This window comes from Ambystoma mexicanum, chromosome 2p (genome assembly GCF_040938575.1).
Source record: "Ambystoma mexicanum isolate Mex_15411 chromosome 2p, UKY_AmexF1_1, whole genome shotgun sequence".
NCBI classification, from domain to species: Eukaryota; Metazoa; Chordata; class Amphibia; order Caudata; family Ambystomatidae; genus Ambystoma; species Ambystoma mexicanum.
The window spans coordinates 799979652-800002669 of record NC_090923.1 but is presented as its reverse complement, the minus strand read 5'-3'; the positions used below and the strand labels follow the sequence as shown (position 1 = coordinate 800002669).

Genomic DNA, 23018 nt, shown 5'->3' with positions numbered 1-23018 from the left:
TCAAGACAGACAGAAACAGCAAAGGTTAGAAGAAGAGCGAAGGATACGTGAGAAAAGAATGAAGAGACGAAGAGATGAGGAAATTCGAAGGGTAGATGAACGTAGAAATGAAAAAAGAAAGGAAGTAGATAGGGTCAGAGAAGAGGCGAGGAAGCGCAAAGAGTTTGATGAGGACACAGAACGTAAGCGAAGACACAGAGCACGCGATCTTGAATATCTGGGGAGAGAGGTTAAAAAATGTGTTCCAGTGGTAGATTGGGAAGACATCGAAGAATGATTTCCTTAGTACGACTCGGTACCAGACACGCCTAGAGCAAATATTGACGATGACTTCAACACCAGAAGCATTGGAGAAACTATTCATAGAATATATGATGAAATGGGGCTAGAACAAATACCCCAAGGGGAGGGGGAAGACGAGCGCCTAGAGAGCACTCAGCTTTACAACACTGAGGATGTCTGCCAAATTAGTGGGAGTAAAGAACTAACCCTGGAAAGATTAGAAATATGTAGGAACAAAGAGGACACGAGAAGTCGCACTAGTTGCCAGGTAGACGGCGATGTGGAAATATTACCCCTGCAATAGACAGGAGAAAAATGAGAGAAGAGAGAGAGGGCTACACATTCCAATTTCCGTTGCTCGAGAAGGGGGGAAATAAGGCCGCGATATATCCCATGGCCACACATGGATCGAGAAAACTTGAAAAACAAGCTTCCAATACTGACACCGGGAGCCGGAAAATGGATACACGAGTTAGAAAAAATGACAGGAGGGAACACGTTAGCTATTGTGGATATTAAAGGTCTCCTAATCGCCATACTCGGTGAGAGAGCAGACCATGTGTGGGCATGAGCAGGCTACCCTGGTGTAACCACGATTAATACCTCGCATGACAGAGCTCCATTTAACAATTGTAGAGCCACCGTATGTAAAGCGCTATGAGTGCTATATCCAGATACTTCCGATATGGGAGCTATAATCACGCAGAAATTGAAATAGTCTGCGGATCCATTGATTTATATACAGAATTTTCAAGACGCATGGGTGCTTGAGACTCATGAATCTTGGATGAAATCTATACCCGTACGTTACCATATATTGTGCCACGAAATTGGTGGGAATTGAAGCTAAACCTTGGGCTGAAATACAGCTAACCATTGCACACTATTGCAGACTGTTGCAAGAAAAGAATCGCTAAAAGGAAGCAAATTGAAAGGGTGAGGAAGCGAAATTGGTGCAAAGGAAATTGTCAAAATATGCTCTTGTGGGTGCCATGATACCTAGCGCAGCTGAATCGAGCATGCAGCAGGTGGCTAGTCCACAGCAAAATAATCAGGGTAATGCAGGGTTTTACCCACGGGGAAGAGGATTTAAGGGAAGAGGATGGCAGAGTAATCAGGGAGGTTTCCAAAATAATCAAGGAGGTTTTCAAAATATGCAAAATGGTAATCAAGATATGTCAAACGGGCAAATAATCTGACCACCGCCAGTATGTTGGCTGTGCGGAATGACAGGGCACCTGGCGCGCACATGCAGAAGCCAAGGCATGACGCAGAACGGCCAAGGGACAGGAGCAGGTATTGTGAATCCATCGGCAGCCTTACAGCAGGGAGTTGCACAGAATCACACAGTGCAACAACAAGCTCCAGGAGCGCAACAAGGTGCACAACCGCAGAGCATGGGGAATTTCCCACAAGGACAGTCCCAACAGTCCCCACTGCAATTGGCACAAACGAGGGGCACAGGGCAGACCACGAACCCTGGAATGGGAAGTAAAAATGGAAATGGGGGAAATCCACCAGCACATGGTGGGTCAAATTTGTATATGGACTAGGACAGCTCACTGGGAACCCTGATGTGTTCTATCCTATCAGTGACACCAGACTCTCACAGGGAACCTAGGGTGGATGTCGTTATAGGGGATAAAGAATATTCCTTCCTCGTTGACACGTGTGCGACACACTGGTGTATTCGTGAAGGCAAGTTTTGCTTGTCCGGCGAGGCCATGAATACTCAGAGTTTCACATGAGGGACAAGTCATGTACCCTTTACCAAAGCACTTCCCGTCTCTATAGGAGAATGTGAAATGAATGTGCCTTTACTATATTCACGTCAGACCCAGTAAACATTTTGGTGAGAGATTTAATGACGAAGTTAAACATGACAATCTCGTCCACAGAGGAGGGCATAGCATGTTCGACTCCAGGAATGCACTATTCAAATGCATGCAAGATAGTCAGAGCATACGCGGGACACCCAGCCATGAGGACTATACCATTAGAGCCAGAAATGTTTGCATATGGTACGCGCATACTAATGGCAGGGCTGCCAGGCCTTGCAGAGAAAATCATGAGAACCCTGATGAGAACTTATTCAGAGCCAGAATACCGATGCATGAGGAGGAGGATCAAGTATTTCCCTTGTTGATACACACAGTTACCATACGAGGGAAAGTAGCCTTGGTTGACGGTTACGATGACGAGGGCAGACAATGGTGCGTGATAATCACCATTGAAGAAGGATATAGAGTGACTGACGTCACTGATGACAATCTGTTTGAAGAGCCAACAGATATGGGAGAGACAATGGTAGAAGTGAGTCTCACCTTTTGGGTTAAAATGATTAAAGGAAAGGTGCCCCAGAGAATGATATTGGCGCTAAATCGTCCTGAATATTTTGATAGCGACATGGCCCAGGTGCCTGTCCCAGTATGGACTACAGGACCCTATGACGTAGGCCTCTTGAAGGGGGTTGGAGAAGTAAGAATTAAATTAAAACCATTTTACTCAAGGCACGGCAATATCCCATGTCCAGGGAGGCAGATGAGGGGATTTTTAAGACCATTTCTGCCATGATGGACCAAGGCATCTTAGTGACATCAGAGTCACCATGCAACACCTCAGTGTACCCTGTGAAAAAAAGTAAAGGGGGGTCTTGGAGGCTAGTGCAAGATCTAAGGCCAATAAATGATATTGTTAAGGCCAAGTTCCCTCTAGTCCCTAACCCATCTGTAATCCTATGTAATATACCTGTTGAGGCAAATCGTTGCACCGTGACTCACAGGATCTGACGTTATTCACGTTCAGACAAATGCGTCTGAAGAGCATGAGGCTACCACAGGGGTACTGTGAGCCCCCTTCCATTTTCAACAGAGTCCTGCAGATGGACTTGAGCAATATTGCACTAGAAAGTGTCGTCCTGCAATATGTGGGTGACATCTTGATTTGCAGCACCACAGAAGAGCAATGCAGACACGATTCTGTTCAGCTATTGACTATACTGGCTGAGAAAGGATATAAAATTGACAAGGAAAAGTTGCAATATTCTCAACAAGAAGTGTTGTATATAGGTCAATTGATCTCACATGAGGGAAAGAAGGTGACCCCAGAAAGGGCTGAAGCCATATTGAACACGGCTAAGCCACACACGATAAAGCAGATGCAGAGCTTTTTAGGCCTATGCAACCATGTCAGGGCATGGGTCTTTGACTACAGCTCTTACACTAAGCCTTTACTTCAGGCCCTAAAGAAGGCCTAAGCGATGAAGGAGAAGATTGAATGGTCTGAATCCATGGATAAAGGGTTTGCTGAACTCAAAAGAGCTATTTGCACAACACCAGTTCTATGGATTTCTAATTATGCAGAGGAATTTTACCTGTTTTTACACACAAATGGCAGAGCTATGAAAGCAGTGCTCGCTCAAAGAACGTTGCTGGGGTACAAGAAGCTTGCATATTACAGCGGGAATTTGGACCCAGTGATGTGAGACCACTTCCTGTGTGAACTAAGTTTAGCTGCCGCAGCGTTCGCCATAGAAAAGGCTACAACCATTGTAATGGGATGCTCAATGACGTTGTACGTCGAGCACTCGCTATTTACCATTTTAGAGAAACCAAAGGGCACATTGACATCTCAGAGAGCTTCTCCTTATGAAGTGATCATATCAAATCCATTGATTAAAATAATCCGATGTAAGATAGTGAACCCAGCTATGTTTATAGCAGAGCCAGTCACTGAAGGAGAGCCCGTACATGACTGTGCAATTATGAAGAATTCTATGATGAAATCCCCAGGGTGAAAGAAAATGCCTTGGCAGGAGGAGAGATCGTCTTTATTGACGGGTCTTCAAGGATCGACCAAACTGATGGGCAAAGATACACAGGCATTGCTGTGATAAAGCACACAGCAAATGGAGAATTTCAAGTGCTTCTTAGTGCACAAATACCATCTCATTATTCAGCACAGGCTGCAAAATTACTGCCGTTGATACTCGCCATTAAGAACCACGCAGACCAGGAAGTAACGGTGTACAGTGACTCTGCTTATGTGATGTCGACTGTGCACGCAGGCTTAGCGCACTGGAAAAGGAGGGGCTACCACCGAGCAGACGGCACGCAAGCGCAGCACGCAGCCTTATTGCACAGGCTCATAAAGGCACTACAGCTCCCAGTGGGCATAGCGGTCGTGAAATGAGCCGCCCACACGAAAGGGACAGATTTTATCTCACCCGGAACCCACGCAGCAGACACGCAAGCCAAGCGCATGGCATCCAAAAGTGAGACGATCATGGAGGTAGAAGTCACCCATATCAATGAAAGGATGCTGGTGGAACGAGCTACACAAGAGTTATAGCGATTTGGGGCAAACACAGCTAACGGAACTCCAAGGGGAGGCACCGCAGGAAGAGAAAAACCTGTGGAAACGTCGAGGGAGTTCTTTAAACCCCTCCGACAGCTTCTGGCGACAAGATAGCACTGGTAAACCAGTGATGCCTGTAGCCCTATTAAAAATAGCACTGGAGCAGTTACATTACCTAGCCCACATGACGAAAGAGAATCTAGCAGCAACGCTCGCGGAAGACTGGTTCATACCAAATTTAGTGGCGCACGTTGCATTCTTTATAGCGAATTGTATCATTTGACAGCAACTTACAGCAGGGCATACATTAAAAGTGATGAGGAGTCATCCCCAGGCCAAATGAGCCTTTTCAGCACTTGCACATCGATTACGTCAACATGATTCAAGTATGTAACGGGTACAGGTATTTAATTGTTGTGGTGTGTCCATTCTCTAGGTGGGTTGAGGCAGGTCCATGTACACACCCAGACTCTACCTGTGCGGCCACATTTTTTGTGAGGGAAGTGTTCCCCAGGTGGGGGGGGGTTGCAAAGTCATGAGATCAGACAATGGCCCTCATTTTGTCAATGCTATATTTGAGCAGATTAGCTTGCTGTTTGGTATAAAGCACAAGTTCTTGTTGGTGTATCATCTACAAGGTAATGGGATCTGTGAGAAGCTCAACAGCCTGTTAAAGGAAAGGATAGCCAAGTTGAAGCTTACTCTAAAGAAGGGATGGTTGCACTGCCTTCCACTGGCACTGTATGCTCTCGGAACCAACCCGGCTCTGACCATCATCTTACGCCACACGAGATAACTATACGAAGAAGAATGAGAACTCCCCTGACACCCAGAGATAGAGCTAGATGTGATGCCCAGTCAGCAGGAGAAGGTTTACGGTCTGAAATGCAAAACTATCTGAACTGCATGACATCTTGCCTTACAGCAACACAGAAGAAGATGCTACAACAGACCAAGTTCAAGGTCTACGTGTTCCACTCGTCTTCCCTGGAGATGCTGTCCTCGTGAAAAACCATACAAGGAAAAGATGGGACAAGCCAAGGTTCAATGGTCCTTTTACAGTGGAGGACTGCACTCCGTCCGCTGTGAAACTGCAAGACAGGAGAGCGTGGATTTTTCTCGGCAATATAAAACCCTACAATGGAGAAGGCCCCCTGCCTGCACCCCAACAAGAGGAATCGACGAGCAACGGGGAAGAACCACAGCACATACAGACGAGATCCATGACGCTGAAGAAGGACGCATAATCAGCCAGACAAAGACAAGGATCTTTTTAAAAACAGACACTCTGTGCATCCTAGTTGCAGGATGAAGACAAAAATTGCACGCACAAGCCACAACACAGTTGGATGACTTTGAACTTTGGACTGAGGCATGCCTTAATAAAGAGAGGAGAACATGAGAAGTTTTGATCGAGGACACATAAGTTGGAAGAAAAATCAGTATCCTGACTCTTCGCACGATAACTCTGTTTCGGAATCACTTATGGTGTCCCACAGTAGAGACATCACAAATGATGTGGTCACCTATTTCGACCTAGTGCTAAGATCATACCCGTCATTGGTAGGGAGGGTCACCAGTGTCACTGACTTTTTACAAGATCCCGAAAACGAAAAGATAATAAGACAACTGCTCACTGTCATTGCCGAATAATTTATCCTACTCCCTGAGTACAGTGAGAAAGAACCAAATGATCCCAACACAGGTGGAAATCGATGAGCTCATCAACACCCTGTTTTTCGCATAATTGAAGACTGGCCAACCCTCATTGGGAGAACAACAGACACACTCACATTTCTCCAAGATCCAGCAAATACAGAACATTTAAGCCATCTCTTAAATAAGATAATCATTCTGGTTGCACTCCATGCGACCGGACAGTGTAGACATTGTTTACATCAAGGAAACAACATATAATCCTGAACCTCAACAAAGACAGGAGAGATGTCCCTGTCACCAGAAGACAGCAGGTTGGCACACAACATCCTTTTTCACATAGTTACTGACTCTTCCAGAGCTAGTGGGGAGATCAATCGATGTTGATGTCCTCACTTTCATTAGAGACCCAACTAATGTTGCACAGATGGGAATGCTCCTGCACTGAATCATGCTTCAAGTGGAACTTTCTAACCATCAGAGGAGTTATCTGAGGAGATTCTAAAAGGCCTTCCGCCGAGGGACAGAATGAGGAAGCCGAATAAAGAACTTCACTTGTTGTACCTGTTGTTATTTTGTCCTATGTTTTCATACTGATCAGTGTCCAACATGTCCTCAGGTCTGAAGCAAATCCGAGGAGTGGACTGGGAGCTCACCTATTTTGAACATGCACAGTAAAGGGGACTCATTGAAGTGTTATTTGTTTTGATTATTCCCATAGTCTTGCAAAGGAACTGTATCCTGAATTAAGAGACAATCCATCACCCGCAAGAGGCGGGACACTTATGGAGTATCTGACACTCTAAAACACAGAACTTAAAGGATTATACTGGTCAAGGAAATACTAACATTGACATTTGGCGAATGATCAAGATGGGCGTCCAGAGCAGCAACCTGGTCCTCCCACAAGAAGAGAGGAACCCCGCTTCTCTGGAAGAAAATGCTGCCGCCTGACTTGTTTGTTTGTTTATTCATTTGTTATGCGCACCAGACCCGTGGGTAAGAGGGTGCAGCAGTCTGAAGATGCGAAGCTTACATAGTTGCAAATATACATTGAATATACACAAATATACACAAAAATTACATGAGCACAGAGTATACAGAATGTGCAGATATATACAGCGATAATGTGGCCTTTGTGGTTGCAAGAATGAACATGGGCAGTGTACAGAAATGCACCATGCTTAGTCAGAGCCTCCGTGTTATTACTAAGGCACGCAGGTGAACAGGGACAACGGGCATAATCTATCAGGTCAGAGGCTAAGGGTCTATGGCGATGATGTGTTTTATCACATTTTTTCTGAAACGTAGGTAGGGTTGGTCAGCTCTCAAATCTTGAGGCAGAGTGTTCCAGCATTTAGCAACCTTTACATGGAAGCTATTGCCACCAATAGTGGTAAACTTGTGTTTAGGTATGGCCAGACAATTAACATTGCCGGCTCTGGTTAGTCTGTGGACGTTTTTTCTCTGAAATTTAGCTGTAAGATAACTAGGGGCAGAATTATTAAGAGCTTTGTGGGTCAATGAAAGTGTCTTCAATTGTATTTTGTTGGCAGTGGATAACCATTTATGAAGGCATCTGATGGCAGAAATGTGGGTTATTTTGTTTATGTTTAAGGCTGCTCTTAAAGCGTTATTTTGTAGGGTTTGAAGTTTGTGGATAGTTGTTTTATTAGCACCACTGTAAAGAGTGTTACAGTAATCGATTCTGGAAAGTATTAGAGCTCTAGCCAGGATCAGGCAACTGTCGTTAGAAAGGAAGGGCTTGTCAGCTCTGAGTAGCTTGCACGTAGAGGCTGTGGTGGAAGTCAGGGATTTGATCTGTTTATCAAATGACAATGTAGAGTCCAAGTAGAAGCCGAGGGTTTTGACCTCCTAGAATACTTTGATAGAGTTCCCATCAATGTTGAATGTGGAAAATTCCTGACCTAGTTTTTTGATGTTAGCCTGAGAACCCAAGATTATCAACTCTGTCTGATCATCGTTTAAGCATAGGCCATGAGTGGCCATCCATGCTTGGATGATAAGATATACTTTGTTCACCAGCCCCATGTCCTTGTTGTGATCCCCAGAAAGCAGGAAGAGAATCTGGGTATCATCTGCGTAATTAGTGTAGGTAATACCCAGAAGGTCCAGATCATCAGACAAGGGTTTGGTGAAGATATTGTATAGACTTAGAGACACGCAAGAGCCTTGAAGGACACCGCACAGGATGGGGGTGGGGTCTGCTGCTGCCGAGGGAGAGAAGACTCTTATAGTTCTCTCGCTCAAGAAAGATTTAATCCAGTTAATAGCTTCCGGGGAGAAGTGAGCAGCAGAATCAAGGTGTCTGCAGAGGACTTTATGGTCGACCAGATCGAATGCAGCTGAGAGTTCAAGAAGGAGTAGAAGTACTGACTGCTCTTTGTCTCTCAACTCGTCTTTTTGGGTCTTTAAGTCAATTAAGGCTGTTTCTGTCCCGTGTAGCGGGCGGAAGCCAGATTGTCTGTTACCAAGGAGTTTGTGCTGTTCAAGGTGCTTTTGAAATTGGTTGTAGGCTGCTTTATCCAGTATTTTGAGTAAGAAAGGGACCGTGGTAATAGGGCGGTAGTTGGTAGGGATGAGAGGATCTAGGGTCTGTTTCTTCAGGAGAGGGAGCACCCAAGACTGTTTAAGGTTAGCAGGGATATTGCCTGTGTCAAAGGAGGCGTTAATCAGTTTGGTGATGAATGGGGATACATCTCTGGCGGCATCTTTAACTGTGCTGAACAGATGTCACCTTTGCAATTGGAAGGTTTTAGTGACAGGATCATTTTTTCTACCTCTAGTGTAGACATTTTGGAAAAATTGAAGAGGTTATTGTGAACCAGTGGCGAAGCATTAAGTACAGGAGTGTTGGGCGAGTGCTGTAGGTTCAACATATCTTTTTTCTGCTGAATTTTATTTTGGAGCGTAAACATTTTATTGGCCAGTGCATGTTGGATGTCTGTACACCAAGATTTATCTTTGGTACAGATGTCAGGTGTAGCTATTGGGGACTCAAGTTCTTTCAGTATGGAGAAGAGTTCTTTCATACTAGAATTGGAATTAGCAATACGCTCATCATAGGAGTTGCGTTTTGTCAAGCAGATTTCCTTCTTATAATGAGAGGAAAGTGAGGTTAGTTTGGTTTTGTTCTCACTAGTGGGGCAGAGTCTCCAATTGGTTTCACTTTTTCTTTTTAGGGTACGAAGGTCTTTGAGTTGTGGCGTGAACCATTTGTTTAAATGGGCCTTTGGTTTGCTGGATCTAAGTTTGAGAGGGGCAATTCTATCGAGTGTGGTCAGCATAATATTGTTAAATTCTTGGACTAAGATACTAGGATCAAGATTTTCGGATAATGAGTTAAGTGTGGAAAGGATAGCAGGGATAATTTTCTGTGCCGTCATACTTTGTTTATTCCTAGTTAAGCATGGTGGCACTACCTGGCGAACCGTTGTGGCGGATCTTGTAGTAAATAGGTGGAAGGACACCAGTGAGTGGTATGTCCAGCAGAGCAGCAGAATGGATAAAATAGTAGCTGTACAGTTGTAGTCCGCTTATTCCGTTTATTAACTTTTTGGGATAGACCTAGTGCCTTAATTGTGTTGGATATGTCTGTGGAATTTTTGTCCATTAGGTCCATAAAGCCTAGGTTGAAATCCCGTAGTAATAGTATTTGCGAGGAAGGTTTGAGGATGTTGGTGAGTATATTGTGGAGTTCCTCCTCGAAGGTACCAAGTGGTCCAGGCGGTCTATATATTAAGTGAATGGTGAGTGTGTGTGAGTTGTTTATCTGAAGTTTGACAGAGAGAACTTCACAGGATTGAGACAGATGGGCGGGGTCTAGTCAAAGGCATAGAGATGTTTTGGAGATAATGGCGAGGCCACCTCCTCGGGCACTATCGCGGTCTTGTCTGGCTATGGTGTAGCCATCAGGGATAGCTAGCATGAGTGCGGGACCTGCTGCACTGTGGAGCCATGTTTCTGTGATCACCAGGAAATCCAGATTGCTTTCTGTGATTAGGTCAGCAATGTCAGGGGCGTGGGCGACGAGCGATCTTACATTGATGAGTGCTCCTTTGAGGGGGGGGTGTCTTGGTAGCTGCATTGATTGGGGTATATTTGTCAGGATTATTAACGCATGACTTGTGCTTGTTGTTCTGAGGGACATTCGTAACCGGGTGGGTAGTGGCAGAGACTGCTTTGCATGATAAGGTGTCAGACTGGACTTGAGGTTAGATTTAAGGTTGGTAGTTGGAAGGGATCTTCTCAGGGGTTTGTGTATTTTGGATAATCTAGCGAGGAGTCTAGCATTTCTATTAGTTGTGGAACAGGGTAGAGAGGCATGGGTTGCTGTCTCTCAGGCACTGTTATGTAGAGGTTGGCTCATGGTAACAGCGTTTATTACTGTATTTGTTAAGGTAGGCGGCCTGGTGTGAGCTTGAATTCTACGGTTAATATGGCTGGTCGCCATCAGAGTGCAAATCAGTGATGCTAGGATTAGCATCTTTCCAGTTACAATATAGGGAAAAGTAATCTAGCATATGGAGGCACTTGGGCAAAGAAGCCACTTTAGCTAAGCACTTGCAACTTAGGTGATATAGACTTTGCCAGATGTTAACAGATAGGAAGATTTGAAATATCTACATTCACAAAGTATTGCAAAGTCTGTTAGGATTACTCAGGCAGTTTGGCACAGTGTTCATAAAATAGGCAAATTTGATTTTAGCTAGGAGTGCACAAAATGGGCAAAAACAAATTGGCAGAATGTTCACCAAGGTAGGCAGATTTGACTTGACTAAGAGGTAAAACTGTACTTTGCAAGATAGGCAATTTCAATTTAACAGAGAGAACATAGAGATGGCCAAATTCGACTTAGCTAAGAAAACCCAAAATAGACCAGTGTAACGGTCTCACTGCACCGGCTATGCAGTGGCTTTAGGGTGTGTTGATTCAGGGGAGTACCTACTGCAGGGAGCATTCAAATGAAACATGATAGGTACTGCACTTGTAACATATGGGCAATACTGACATTAGGATGAGTAGTGCCTGTAGAGTACATCTAGAGTGATCAGTGCATTTAATACATGCGAGGTAATTGGGTTAGGAAAACAGTATATTCAATTGTCAGATCGTTACATATTTGTAATGGGGGCAATAACTGGAATCAACATCACAACGAAATCACTTTTGACTTTCTTTGACGGTGGCCAAAAGCGCGGGTGGATCAGCTGGGGGGATATGTGATTGTAAATTAGGCATAGGCACTAACGTGAGTCGCGCTCGTGTGATGGGCTGTGTTGCAAGCGGAGCAAGGTACAGAATTCAAATATCGAGATGTCACATGCAGAGGCCTGAGAAAGTACCTGTAATGGTCCACGTTCTGCAGGGGCCTCAGGAGGTGCGGGCCACTTTAACCAGGGTTCCTGGTTGTCGGCATGGAAGGCTGTCGACAGGAGGTGGCCTTGGTTCGCGGGCCTTGGTGAATGAGGGCTGGCTTACGCCTGCCGGTTCCTAATTGGTGCATAAGTTGCACTGTGTGGCCAATCCAGTAGCTGGCTGGTTACTTCTTGAGGAAGTTGAAGCACCGGCTTCGTACAACTAGTGAAAGCCGGCCATCTTGGAGTGGCTTTCAATGTGGTGCAGTTGCAATACTGCAAAGATGCCGCAGAGTGGATACCCTGGAACAGACGATGCGGAACGGCAAAACTATGCTTTAGGAGTGCTTCCTTTGGTTGCGCTTACTATATTTTCGATTTTTGTGATTTTTAAAAAAAAATTCTCAAAAAACGCTGCGTGAAAAGAGATCGTAGTTGTAGGATGCAGTAGGTGGAGACCCGCTCTCACCGTGTGGTATTGGCTGCGTGTTCTCTCCATCCTGGGGGGGAGGGCATTGCTCCAGCAATGCTCCTGGCTCTGCTGCTCCTCCGGTGGGCAACTGGAATGGACTTACAGAGGAATAATGTATCTATGCATCATATTCATCATTATTTTATTGTCATTAATAATCCGAACTGCATTCTTTAATGGTGCACAAAGCGTTCCAAATTCAGTGCACCCACCTAATGATGTACGCATAAGACCCACAAAAAGACCCAGACCTTATATAGTCATTCCAGTGCCTAGAAAATCTGATGGTGGAGTGAATGAACATGAAATGAATGTGATTAGCAGTGATTCACACACTCTTGTGGTAACAAATGGAAAGGAAAGCCGGAGACAGGGTCGGCAAGGGATGAATGAAGTAACATCACTGACAACTACATGCACGCAAACAGTGAATGCACACGAAACAGGCCTAGTGTCAATGACTACAGAACCACAAACACAAACAGCAGAGAAGAAGAGACTGCCCGCCATAAGAAACTCCACAGCAGACGTTGTGAGAAACCAAGAGTTAAGAGGAAAACCAATAGAAACCGTCATACCAGAAACTCTTAAGAAAACAAGAGCTAACTTGGAGAAACTCTCTACATGGACACAACAGATAGTAGACTCATTGTTTCTGTACATAGCCAAAGGAAGGGAGCTGCAAGAGGAACTGAAGAACAAAACCGCAGAAACTGTATTACAAAGCATATATGTCCCAACAAAAGGAACAAGCACCAGTTCCACAGTACAGCCATACACCAGACAAATGCCAGAATGGATACAAACATTTATAACCCGACACAGAAAGATGTATGAAGAAAGAGAAATAGGTGCCAGAATTTGATCTACCCAAATGGCGCGGATGAGAAGGCCTGCACCATGGACCATGATACCTGAGAATCCTCCAGCAAGAAAAAGCCATACAGATGCCTTCAGGGATGTAGTCATAGCCAACTACAGGAAAACACTAAGAATCAAGAAGTATGCATGGAGATGACAATGAACTAAACGACTACCTGGACAGCACAGCACATCTGGGAAACAACATTTGGTACCAACACATGAAAGAAGTTGTATGAAGGACGTCAGAAGAAGACTGCTTCGTATGTGACCTCCTGCCATACATCATGGGGAAGTCCAAGATCTTCATGGCTGTAGAAATTGATGTCCAGACAGCACACTGTATGTCACACGTAGCAATGTGCAAGACCAGAGGCCAGTTGAGAGGAAGTGATGCCTCTCTGAAATGGGCAACTGAAGCAACTGTTCCAAATGAAGACAATTATGTCCAGGACATAAAGACAAGAAACAATGGAAAGACGAAACACATTGTGATAGGATATGAGAGGCCTGGAGTTAAAGGAGCAGAGATTAGAAGAGAAGCAAATCAGAAGCTAAATGTCCAAGGAAAAACTCCAGAAGAAGCTGGGAGATGGAGGAATCGAGGCCAAATGCAAATTTGGGGAACAGTGCTTTCACCAGACGGATGGGAGAAAGGAGTAGTGCTATGCGAGCATGGATGGTCTTCGGTCACTACGAGCCAACCATCAACATAGTACGAAACGGATGCAAGCCATTATGGCCTAAACTTGAAAAGCTACTCACATGGGTTCAAGACAGAGGAGGACCCCTGCAGATAGTGCCACTAGAAAGCCCAAAGTGATGTTTCAGAAACAATGGCACAAGGAAGATGGGAGAGAATCAGAACTGTGGACGAGTTTTTCACGCTCCAGGAATGGTATATGGAACTGCAGTGATTATGGACCATTACTGGGCATGTGGATCCAAAGCATACATCAGACTGCCAAGAGACTGGGGAGACACATGCACAATAGTGAACATCCACGTTCCAGCATTGGTGATCCCGAAAAGTGACCTGAATATTGACAGTCTCCCGAAGGCAGATGCTCACCTGAGGAAGAAGAGATCTGTGGAACTAACAACTCGAATGAAGAGAGAGAATTACTTCTCTGCCAAATCAGAAGAAGACTTTCATGCAATCCTATAACAACACAGGCTGTTTAGCCTCACCTCATCAGTGTTCGCAATGATTTTCATGCCAAGATTTCAGGTTGGAGCAAATACTAAATGGTTGCAGATAACCAGATGGGAGTTAATGCAGACCATCAACACGACCATAAAAGGATTCAATGCAATCAAGGAAAAGCTAAGAGCGACTCGACCAATGACTCTCCAGAACAGATATGTCCTTGGCATGATCACAGCCATAGATGGAGGAGTTTGTGCAAAAATCGGAGAATCATGGTGCACATGTATACCATCACATGATGAGGAGAATGGAACCTTAACTGAAGCCATAGGTATGCTGACAAGATTACAGAACCAAATGATTGATGAAACTGATGAAGTTGATAATAACAGCTGGTTTGAATCACTGTTTTCATGGGTTACACAATGGATGGCGGATGCATTCAAGTTCCTAGGAGCCCTACTAGTGATCGTACTACTAGGATTTTGTGTTATTAAAATAATAATATCACAATGGCAGAAGACTGCGGAAAAAGCTATAGGGATGAAGATCATGATTGATGTCAAGCCAGGATGGAAGCCCAAAGACCTGACTGATGAAGAAATAAGAGACTTTGTGAAGGCCAGCAGGCACGCGCCAGAAGGTACAAATTTCTCTATCACAAGAAGCACAGAAACTATGTGGGAAGATGGATTTACTGCAGCCCAAATGGACAATGTCAACTAATGAACTGGAACAAGGATGAACATGTAAGATAAACAGGAAGCATGAAGGGAGTTATAAAGATATGGGGGCTGATTCATGGAATTATGTGCGCCGAAAAACGGGCTTTGAGCGCCATTGTGCCCGCAAATCCGTTTCACAAATGGGGATTTGCGAGCAGAATGGCGCACAAAGCCCGTTTTTCGGCGCACATAATTCCATGAATCAGCCCCATAAACTCCAAAGAGACACTTCTTCAGGCCATCATGTGTAGATCCAGAAGATGAAGAAGGAATGATTCCCAGAGAAGAACGGAAGGAGAATACAGAAGAACAGAACAAAATGAATCTAGAGAAGGAAGTGAAAGTGGTCAATGAATCACCCAGAGGGGGGAGTGTAGAGGATGCCCCAAATAAGGCCTGCACTCCAATCATCTATTTTGAAGTACCAACAAACATTTACACCACGATATGTGACATATGATGAGTAAATAAACCAGCAGAGAGCCGCAGTAGGGCTCTGCCCAGTACCCATGAGAAGAACAGCACCTATTGACGTACCTATACCAAGAAAACCATGGACATTAAAGCACCCATTGAGAAAACCCTACCAGCAAATGAGACGAAATGAAGATTGCCTAAGTACAGTCCCGAAAGAAACCAAAAAGGCCTTAATGGAAGACGAATGGTGCCGTCACAAGGGCCCAGACTGACTTGCAGATAGAAGAAATGACAACCAGAGAATGATGCAGAGAGACGAAACGGCATGAATAAAGATATTGTGAACCTAAAGAAGAGAACGATGTTGAAACATGAAGAAGCTTAAGCTGTAAGCAAGATGAAGATATCCAACACGCTAATGCCTGTACATATGCTTGAAACGCAAGAAAGCTAAGAAACCAGTGCGGCTTGCTATGCTTAGTAGAAGAATAGAGCGGCAAGCGCCATTATACTTTATGTACCTCAAAACAAGGCACAGTATTGTAAGTGCAAGTCCACTTTGCACTAAAAGCAGAATCAACTTAGGTTACTAGAGGCTCAACAAAACAAGACTCGTATTCCAGCAAACGTGAAGAGACGGCTGAATCGAAACTCAGAAGATGCAACTCGTGCCAGGAGAGCCAACATTATACTAATAAAGGAACGAACAGTAGCTTCACATAATTGAAACTTAAGAACAGAATATCCTGCTTCTGAAAGGCCAAAGATAACGAGACATGGGCAGGGGGCAAGCTGAATTAGAATCAAATACAGAAATTGCAAGAAACTAGACAAATTCATGTTGTCTGCATCACGTGACCAGCCGAGCAAGGAGCAGCACAAGTTCACACCTACGCCTGGCATCCACCCAAGCAAGAGATATCAGAACTTTTCCAGACAGAAGATGCAGTTTCAAGGCCAACCACAGTGAGATAATTGACACATAGTTGTTGTAGCGATGATTGATTGTAACCTTAATTGGAGGAAAGCCGGGTAGCTGAGTGGGGCTCCTGGCTGACCATTCTGTGTGCTGCTAAGCAAAGTGGAAGAATATGCATGGGGTTGGTGCCAACCCAATCACAGTGGACCAAATAATCTAGATTCCCATAGTTAGTAGAACCAATGAGACTTTGTACTATTAGTGACGTCTACAGTAATCATTTTGAAGGAAGGGGTTTATCCAATCACCTTACTCCGTTACCATATACAGATATAGCACCTATATTAAAGTTACCTTTTCCAAACCAATAGAAATGCTTATTAACTTTTGAGTGTTACACGTCAATTATGACGAGTTTTGTGTATAAATGTCACTGTTTGTATGAAGTTCGTTGGAGTTGAAGCAAGACTGACTATCGCATTACTGCTGATTGCCATGACTCCCCGTTTTTTGTACTTGTCATTAAACGGACTCCCTTTGCCAAACCATTGAGTTGTCTTTATTGATTGGTGATGGAGTAATTGAATCTGCACCCCCATTCATATCGAGGTGCAGCTATCTCGTCTTAAAGTACTTCGGAGCAAACCGCGACTCTATGGGCCGGCCGGGGGTTTCCCCAGTGCAAGACGATGTGACTAGGTTGGGGAGAACCATGCCTTTAGGTTGGTATATACATTTAGACTGTTGTTGCAAACCCTCATTGGGGGAGCATTTAGGTGCACTGGAGCAAGCATACAGTGACATGTCTTTGTGCTATTTAAAACCCACCAAATAAATAAAAACAACATTAGATACTAGATCAGCCTTGAAGGCAGACATAATGGATAGTTTGAACATATGTCAAGAAACTGTCTCCAGACAACAACCTAAGTGCGAGCAACACTCTCTACGAAAACAACTACCCAAGTCAATAACAGCATCCTGGTCAGGAGCTGACACAGAAAGTCAGGTGTATCTTACCTTCCGGGGGTTCAGACATTGGTGGACTCAGGCAGTACATGTGGTACCCTCGGTCGCAGTCATCGCAGAAGAGCAACTGGTCCTGTAGGAAATAAGAGTAAAGTCAAGAACAGGGAACCACTTTTGTCACTGATTCTGGCTTGTGCTAATTCCAAATATCTTATTCTTGTGTTAGTGCCGTCTCTCAATACACCTACTCTCTCCTCCTTTTATGCTCTTTTCCTTCCCATTGCTCACATCTCCTGTTCAGGTTTTCTCCATTGTAAGAGAGCACTCTGGCATCTTTCATTCGACCCCATCACTTTATACACACTTAAAAAAAAATATTTTTCATGCCAGATTCCTTCCACTTCCAAGAGCAGAAGTTATGAAAAGAAAGCCTGGAAACCAACCAAACAAGAGATGTGCAGCGTAGAGACAGGTAGATAAGTCCTTTGGGTCCTCCTTGTGAGTGTGGAAGGATGGGCACAAGATATGTAGTTTGGTTCTGGAAGAGAGGGGGCAGTTGTGGGGCTATGGTTGGGGGTGGGGGGCGAAGTGGAGGCAGGTGCGAAACCGGAGGTATTTATAGGCACAGGCCAGAAGTGCCTAATTTCTGTGTGCTGCTATGAATGTAGCGTGTTTCTGGGGTTGACACTTTGGTGTATGATTGTAGAGGGGAGAACCCGAGATTGACTTGCTGCCAGTGCTGGGATATCGGGATAGCCATCTGTCTGGGAGCATGAGGGGAACTGTGCCGAGAGAGATTTCCATATCTCTGTGGTGTTTAATATGTGATGTTGATTTATACAGTGCACCGCTACCACCCAGGGACAGTCTCCATGGCAGAGGGGTACGAGCAGGCATAAAACTGCAGAGTGCATGTTTATCTGGCAGCAGCTTAATCCTGCAGCTCCTGGCCCTCTCCTTCAAGTTATATAATATAAGATAATGAACGCAAAGAAAAAAATTGAAACTTCGGCGAACCCAATCCCGAAGAAACCTAAACAAGTCTCTGAGATGAATGAAACTCCCAGCCCTCAAGACATCTATACCCTCTTTCTGAAAGTGGCCCAGGATGTTGGGGAAGTTAAATCTTCCATGCCAGATCTCAATTTGAAACTCTCTCAGCTGGTCAGCCGTGTCTCTGTTTTGGAAGAGGGTTCAACAACCATGGGCACTGAGATTGCGGGAAGTTTCAGGGCTTACAACAATTTGAAGGAAGAGTTGCAGAATGAAAAGGAGAAGTATCTGGAGTTGGACTTGAAAATGAGAGGGAAAAATCTAATATTGGTGGGGATTGAAGAACTGGCAGAGAAAAGCAATGAAAACTTGACCCTCTTTGTGACGGAAATCTTAAAAGGATTGCTTTAACTTTGACCCAATTTCCATGAATGATATTGACCAAGCTTACAGAGTTGAAAGAAATTTGGGTCCTAGAACCAGGCAGATTTTAATCACTTTTGTGAATTCCAGAACAAAAGAAGGTCTTTTGAATGCTGTCAGAATTAAAGGAAGTGCCAGCTACAAGGGAAAACCAATTTTCCTTTATCCAGATTACCCTAAAGAGACCTTGGCGAAAAGAAGATCTTTTAAAAGTGCTAAGGATATGGCCAAACTATTGGGCATTAAGGTATATCTGAATAATGCTAACACTCTTTTCTTGATCACTGAGAGAAAACTACTTCTGACCCCAAAGAAGCTTTAAATTGGTTGTAAAGCCTTTATAACGCCTCTACCATGGTGCCTTAATGTAGATTGGATTAGTGCTTCCCCCCCTCACTAATACTGGCTTTGATATGTTATTAATAATTAGAACATTTTCTACACCTTTTTCTTGCTATATTTATACTTTTGTTGCCTGTTCTCGACTGCATTAATGGCCACAAAATGGCGCTGCTTTTTAAAATCAGTTAAACATTAGACGTTTCAATTGAAAGGCTTCCTTGTTTGTGTTTTCTTTTGGATTCTCTGCATGAAATCAGAAACTTGGGAAAAGGACCCTCAGCATGTCGGGTATTACAAGTATGGCGTAAAGCATCCTCCATGGGGTGACTGCCTACAAGGAAGGTGTTCTAATCAGCGCTGATGAGGCATGAGACTTGAATACCGGAGACATCGAGCAGTTCTTCCTTGCGCTCTTTCGCTGGGTGGGTTATGTGGAGTCTGGAACTATGTCAAAATACTGAGGAGCACAAAATACCGGTACGCGACAAGCAGGCGCTCTGTTCAACGTGCTGCCAGTTGATGTTTGCCTTGTGAGCGAGACTGGTTTGTAACTGACGGAGGAGAACTTCTGTTTTCTAGCATGTACATTATATATACTTGCAAGGGTGTTTATCACACGGTGTACATGTCGGTTTATGGAATACTTTGAGTCAGATCTGTTCTTCTTGACTGGGAGCTGCTCACCTCATTGTGTTTTGTATTCCTCAGCTTAGAAGCTTGGAAGCTTTATGTGTTCTTTTAGGAAACATGTGTACCATTGTATTCTATGTTGGTTAGTTTTTTGCTCAGTTTGATTGGGCTGGTTTTCAATGTCAGGTTCTGGAAATGATAATTAATTTACCTGGTCAGACAGAAATGTTTAAAGTTCACAACAATGTTACATAGGCTGCTTGGCTGTCTGTTATCTTATTTGCCCTTGTTTTTTCTCAAAATACACGCTGTTCATCCAGAATCCTTTATAGTCTACAACATGGTTTCTGCTGGTCCCACAGCCAGGCGATAACAATTGCTCTCCCAAGAGGCTGTCTTTTGCCTTAAGTTCTGTTGTGAGCCAGCTCCCTGCGGTTTCCATCTGGGGGTCCTATGGGGTTACTTTTGCTGCTCTCTGGATCCCTGCAACTGCCCGGGCCTCCTTTCCGGAACCACAGTGAACAAGACATGTTTGGGGGGGCATTATGTATGCCGTAGTGATCAGCCTTATGTCAGAGTTCCTTGCCCATGAGCAGTCCTTTGAGTTACTCAATGACCTGTCTATCCTGTACACCCACCCAGTGTTTTATCTACATCTTCAATTTGGTTTCTCTAGCTAGCCTAATCATATAATATTACATAGTGTTTCATACGTTACATGTTGTTTTGCTTCTCCTTGCTTCTACATCATCTAAAATCATACTTTTGCATGACTGAATATGATGGCTGAGTGTGCATATGGGTCTTATCATTCTGTGGAGGTGACTCAGATGGCAAAAGGTTTAATATTGTATCAGTCCATACGAGTCAGTACACCTGTCATGACAATGATTGGGCCCTATAGTCAGGCTAAATGTTTCACATCCATGTAATTGGGACTTTCCTATGGAACATTGACCCTACTCATGCTCATATTGTTTTATTGAGCTTTAACTTCTAGGTTGATTATTGATGGGCTGAGGCTTGAACTATGTTAACTTGGGGGGATTAATGTACTGACTGTCTGTTTACTATCCAGGAGTTGTGTGCCACCAATGACCTCTGTCTTAATGCCAGTAAGACTGAGATTCTCCTCATCGGCACATCCACTCCCTCCTTTCCTGTAGTTCTCCTTCATGCTCCCACCTGCAAGGTTAAAAACCTTGGGGTCATCTTCGACTCCACACTCTCCTTCTCTCCTCACATCTCTGATGTCTCTAAGAAGTCACACTACCAGCTTCATCTCCTTATAGGTATTCTTCCTTTCCTCTCCTTCCCCCAGAAGCTCACTCTCCAGAGCTCTGGTTCTCTCCAGGCTGGATTACTGCAACAGCCTCTTTCTAAATCTGCCTGCCTCTACTCTCCGCCCTTTGCAAGTTATCCAGAACAGGAGTGCGAGGCTTGTCCTTGGCCTCAAGCCCATGGATCGTATCTCTCCTGGTCTGAAATCTCTGCACTGGCTCCCAGTGGCTGCAAGGTTTAAGTTCAAAACCCTATGCATTGTCCACAAGGCCTCTGGGGCACTGGGCCTCAATATCTTCAACTCTCTCTTCCTAAATATCTTCCTTCTCGTTCTCTTCGCTCATCCGCCTCCAACTCCCTCAGGATCAGTCGCTTCTCCAAGCAATGAGTTGGTGGTAGATCTCTTTCTTCGGCTGGGGCCTCCCTCTGGAACAGCCTCCCTGCCTCCCATAAACCTGAGGAGAACCATCTCTGGTTCCAGAAACACTTCAAAACCTTACTCTTTGCTTCTGCTTTCTCCACTCCTCTCTCCTGCTGACCTCCTGGCTGTAACCGGATCTGCACCGGATTACCTGGAAACTCTCTGATCTTGGGCCCATGTCCCTCCCCCGCCAGCTCTCACACCTGCCCTGCCTGCCAACCCCTGCACTTGGGGACTGTTTCTGTATCCCTACAGTCCCCCTACCAGCACTTGATGTCTGCACTTACCTTGCACTTGCCACTTGCTGGCCGCTACTTTACTTTTTGTTTTTATCTATTCCAATGTACTACACTGCCCCTCCACCCCGTCCCACGCACTTGTGTGATCTGAATGACCCCTGGCCTAGTAGGATCGTTGTCTGTCCTCCCTCTGTTTCCCCCTCTCTTGCCTTGTTGCGCCTTGAAACACGTGTATAGGCGCATTATAAATGCCACATCACATCATATCATATCATACTTGTTCTATTTACACAGGTTACGTTGGTCATTGCTACTAAAAGGTACTGTCTCCGAGATTCATGAATGGGTTTGTTCCTGAATTGTGAGAGGTTCTTGAGTTGATTTGTTTAGCTTGGGATAAGATGGGGGGCTGAGTTAACAGGCGGTCTGTAATTCTTAGCAAGTTTCCTAACTGATTCCTCCTGGGTAACTGTGTTTGGCCTTGTATTGTAATGAGCCAGTGCATATTCGTGATTAATTTTTAAAGCTTTATTTGATACCTGGAACATTGCTGTATGCTTATCTTTTACAATGCATATTTATTACATTTATGTATGCTAATGATTTATTTCCTTTCAGGTCTGCCATTTTCATACTGGTTTGGTTGATCATGGTATGATGTGGGATGCTGCGATTGAGTATGAACTAATGGGATGGATTGCTGTTTATTTTTTACAAAAATGTTTTTATATGGCTCAAACTTTTATATGCTATTAGTAAGTTTGTTAATGATTCTAGCGATTCGGGTATTCTTTCACCCAGATCCTGGATTGTGGTGAACTGTTGTTGTGAATTAACAGGTGGCATTTGATATAAGTGACGTAATAGTAGGAATTTTTATTCTGAATAGTTGAAGGTGTAGGATACTGTGTTTATGCGATAGGTGTGCTAGTTCGTAGGATGTGGACCTTAAGTTTGATACAACAGATCAACGGACTGCTTGTTATTATCTAAGGTTTAAAGGTCACTTGACATGGTACACACTTATGAGGCTATAAGGTAGATGATGTGGAGATCAGTGGATTGTGGCTGGTATTGTGGGTTAATTGGCTAGGTAGAATTTCCTTTTCAAATCTGGTTAATTTTGGGATCTGATATCCTGGCATAGAGTGGTTGGACTTATGCGTGTAGTTTTTGGGATGGCTAGTCTAGTCGACTCTTTATTAGTTAGTTAAGTGCAGCCTCCTTAGGCTTTGTGATAGTGTTTAAATTGATACACTTATATGCCGATAAGTGATAATTGGGGGGAAAGTTCAAATGTACTTAGGAGAGGTGCCTAGAGTATAGGAACTTTTGAAATGCATTGTTTTATAAGTTTAAGTTGTTGCTAGTGCCTAGCTTTTGCCTTATAGGGTTGGGGATAAGGTTTTTTATTTCTTGTTTTTTATTGAGTCTAGTACCTTCTCTTGTGTGGATCAATTGATGTGAAAGAAATGGATAAAATTGGTGAGGAATTGTGTATTAC

The 23018-nt window shown here is 44.2% G+C and overlaps 1 protein-coding gene across 4 annotated transcripts in view; it reads right to left on the bottom strand.

Annotated features, from left to right (window-relative positions):
* The window catches only part of DPF1 (double PHD fingers 1), a 989286-nt gene that overhangs the window by 40837 nt on the left and 925431 nt on the right, over positions 1 to 23018 (bottom strand). For all 4 annotated transcript variants that reach the window (XM_069644470.1, XM_069644468.1, XM_069644467.1 and 1 more), the window contains one exon: positions 17237 to 17318. In XM_069644470.1, the coding sequence (XP_069500571.1) occupies positions 17237 to 17318 (82 nt within the window). The remainder of the gene's footprint in view (positions 1 to 17236; positions 17319 to 23018) is intronic.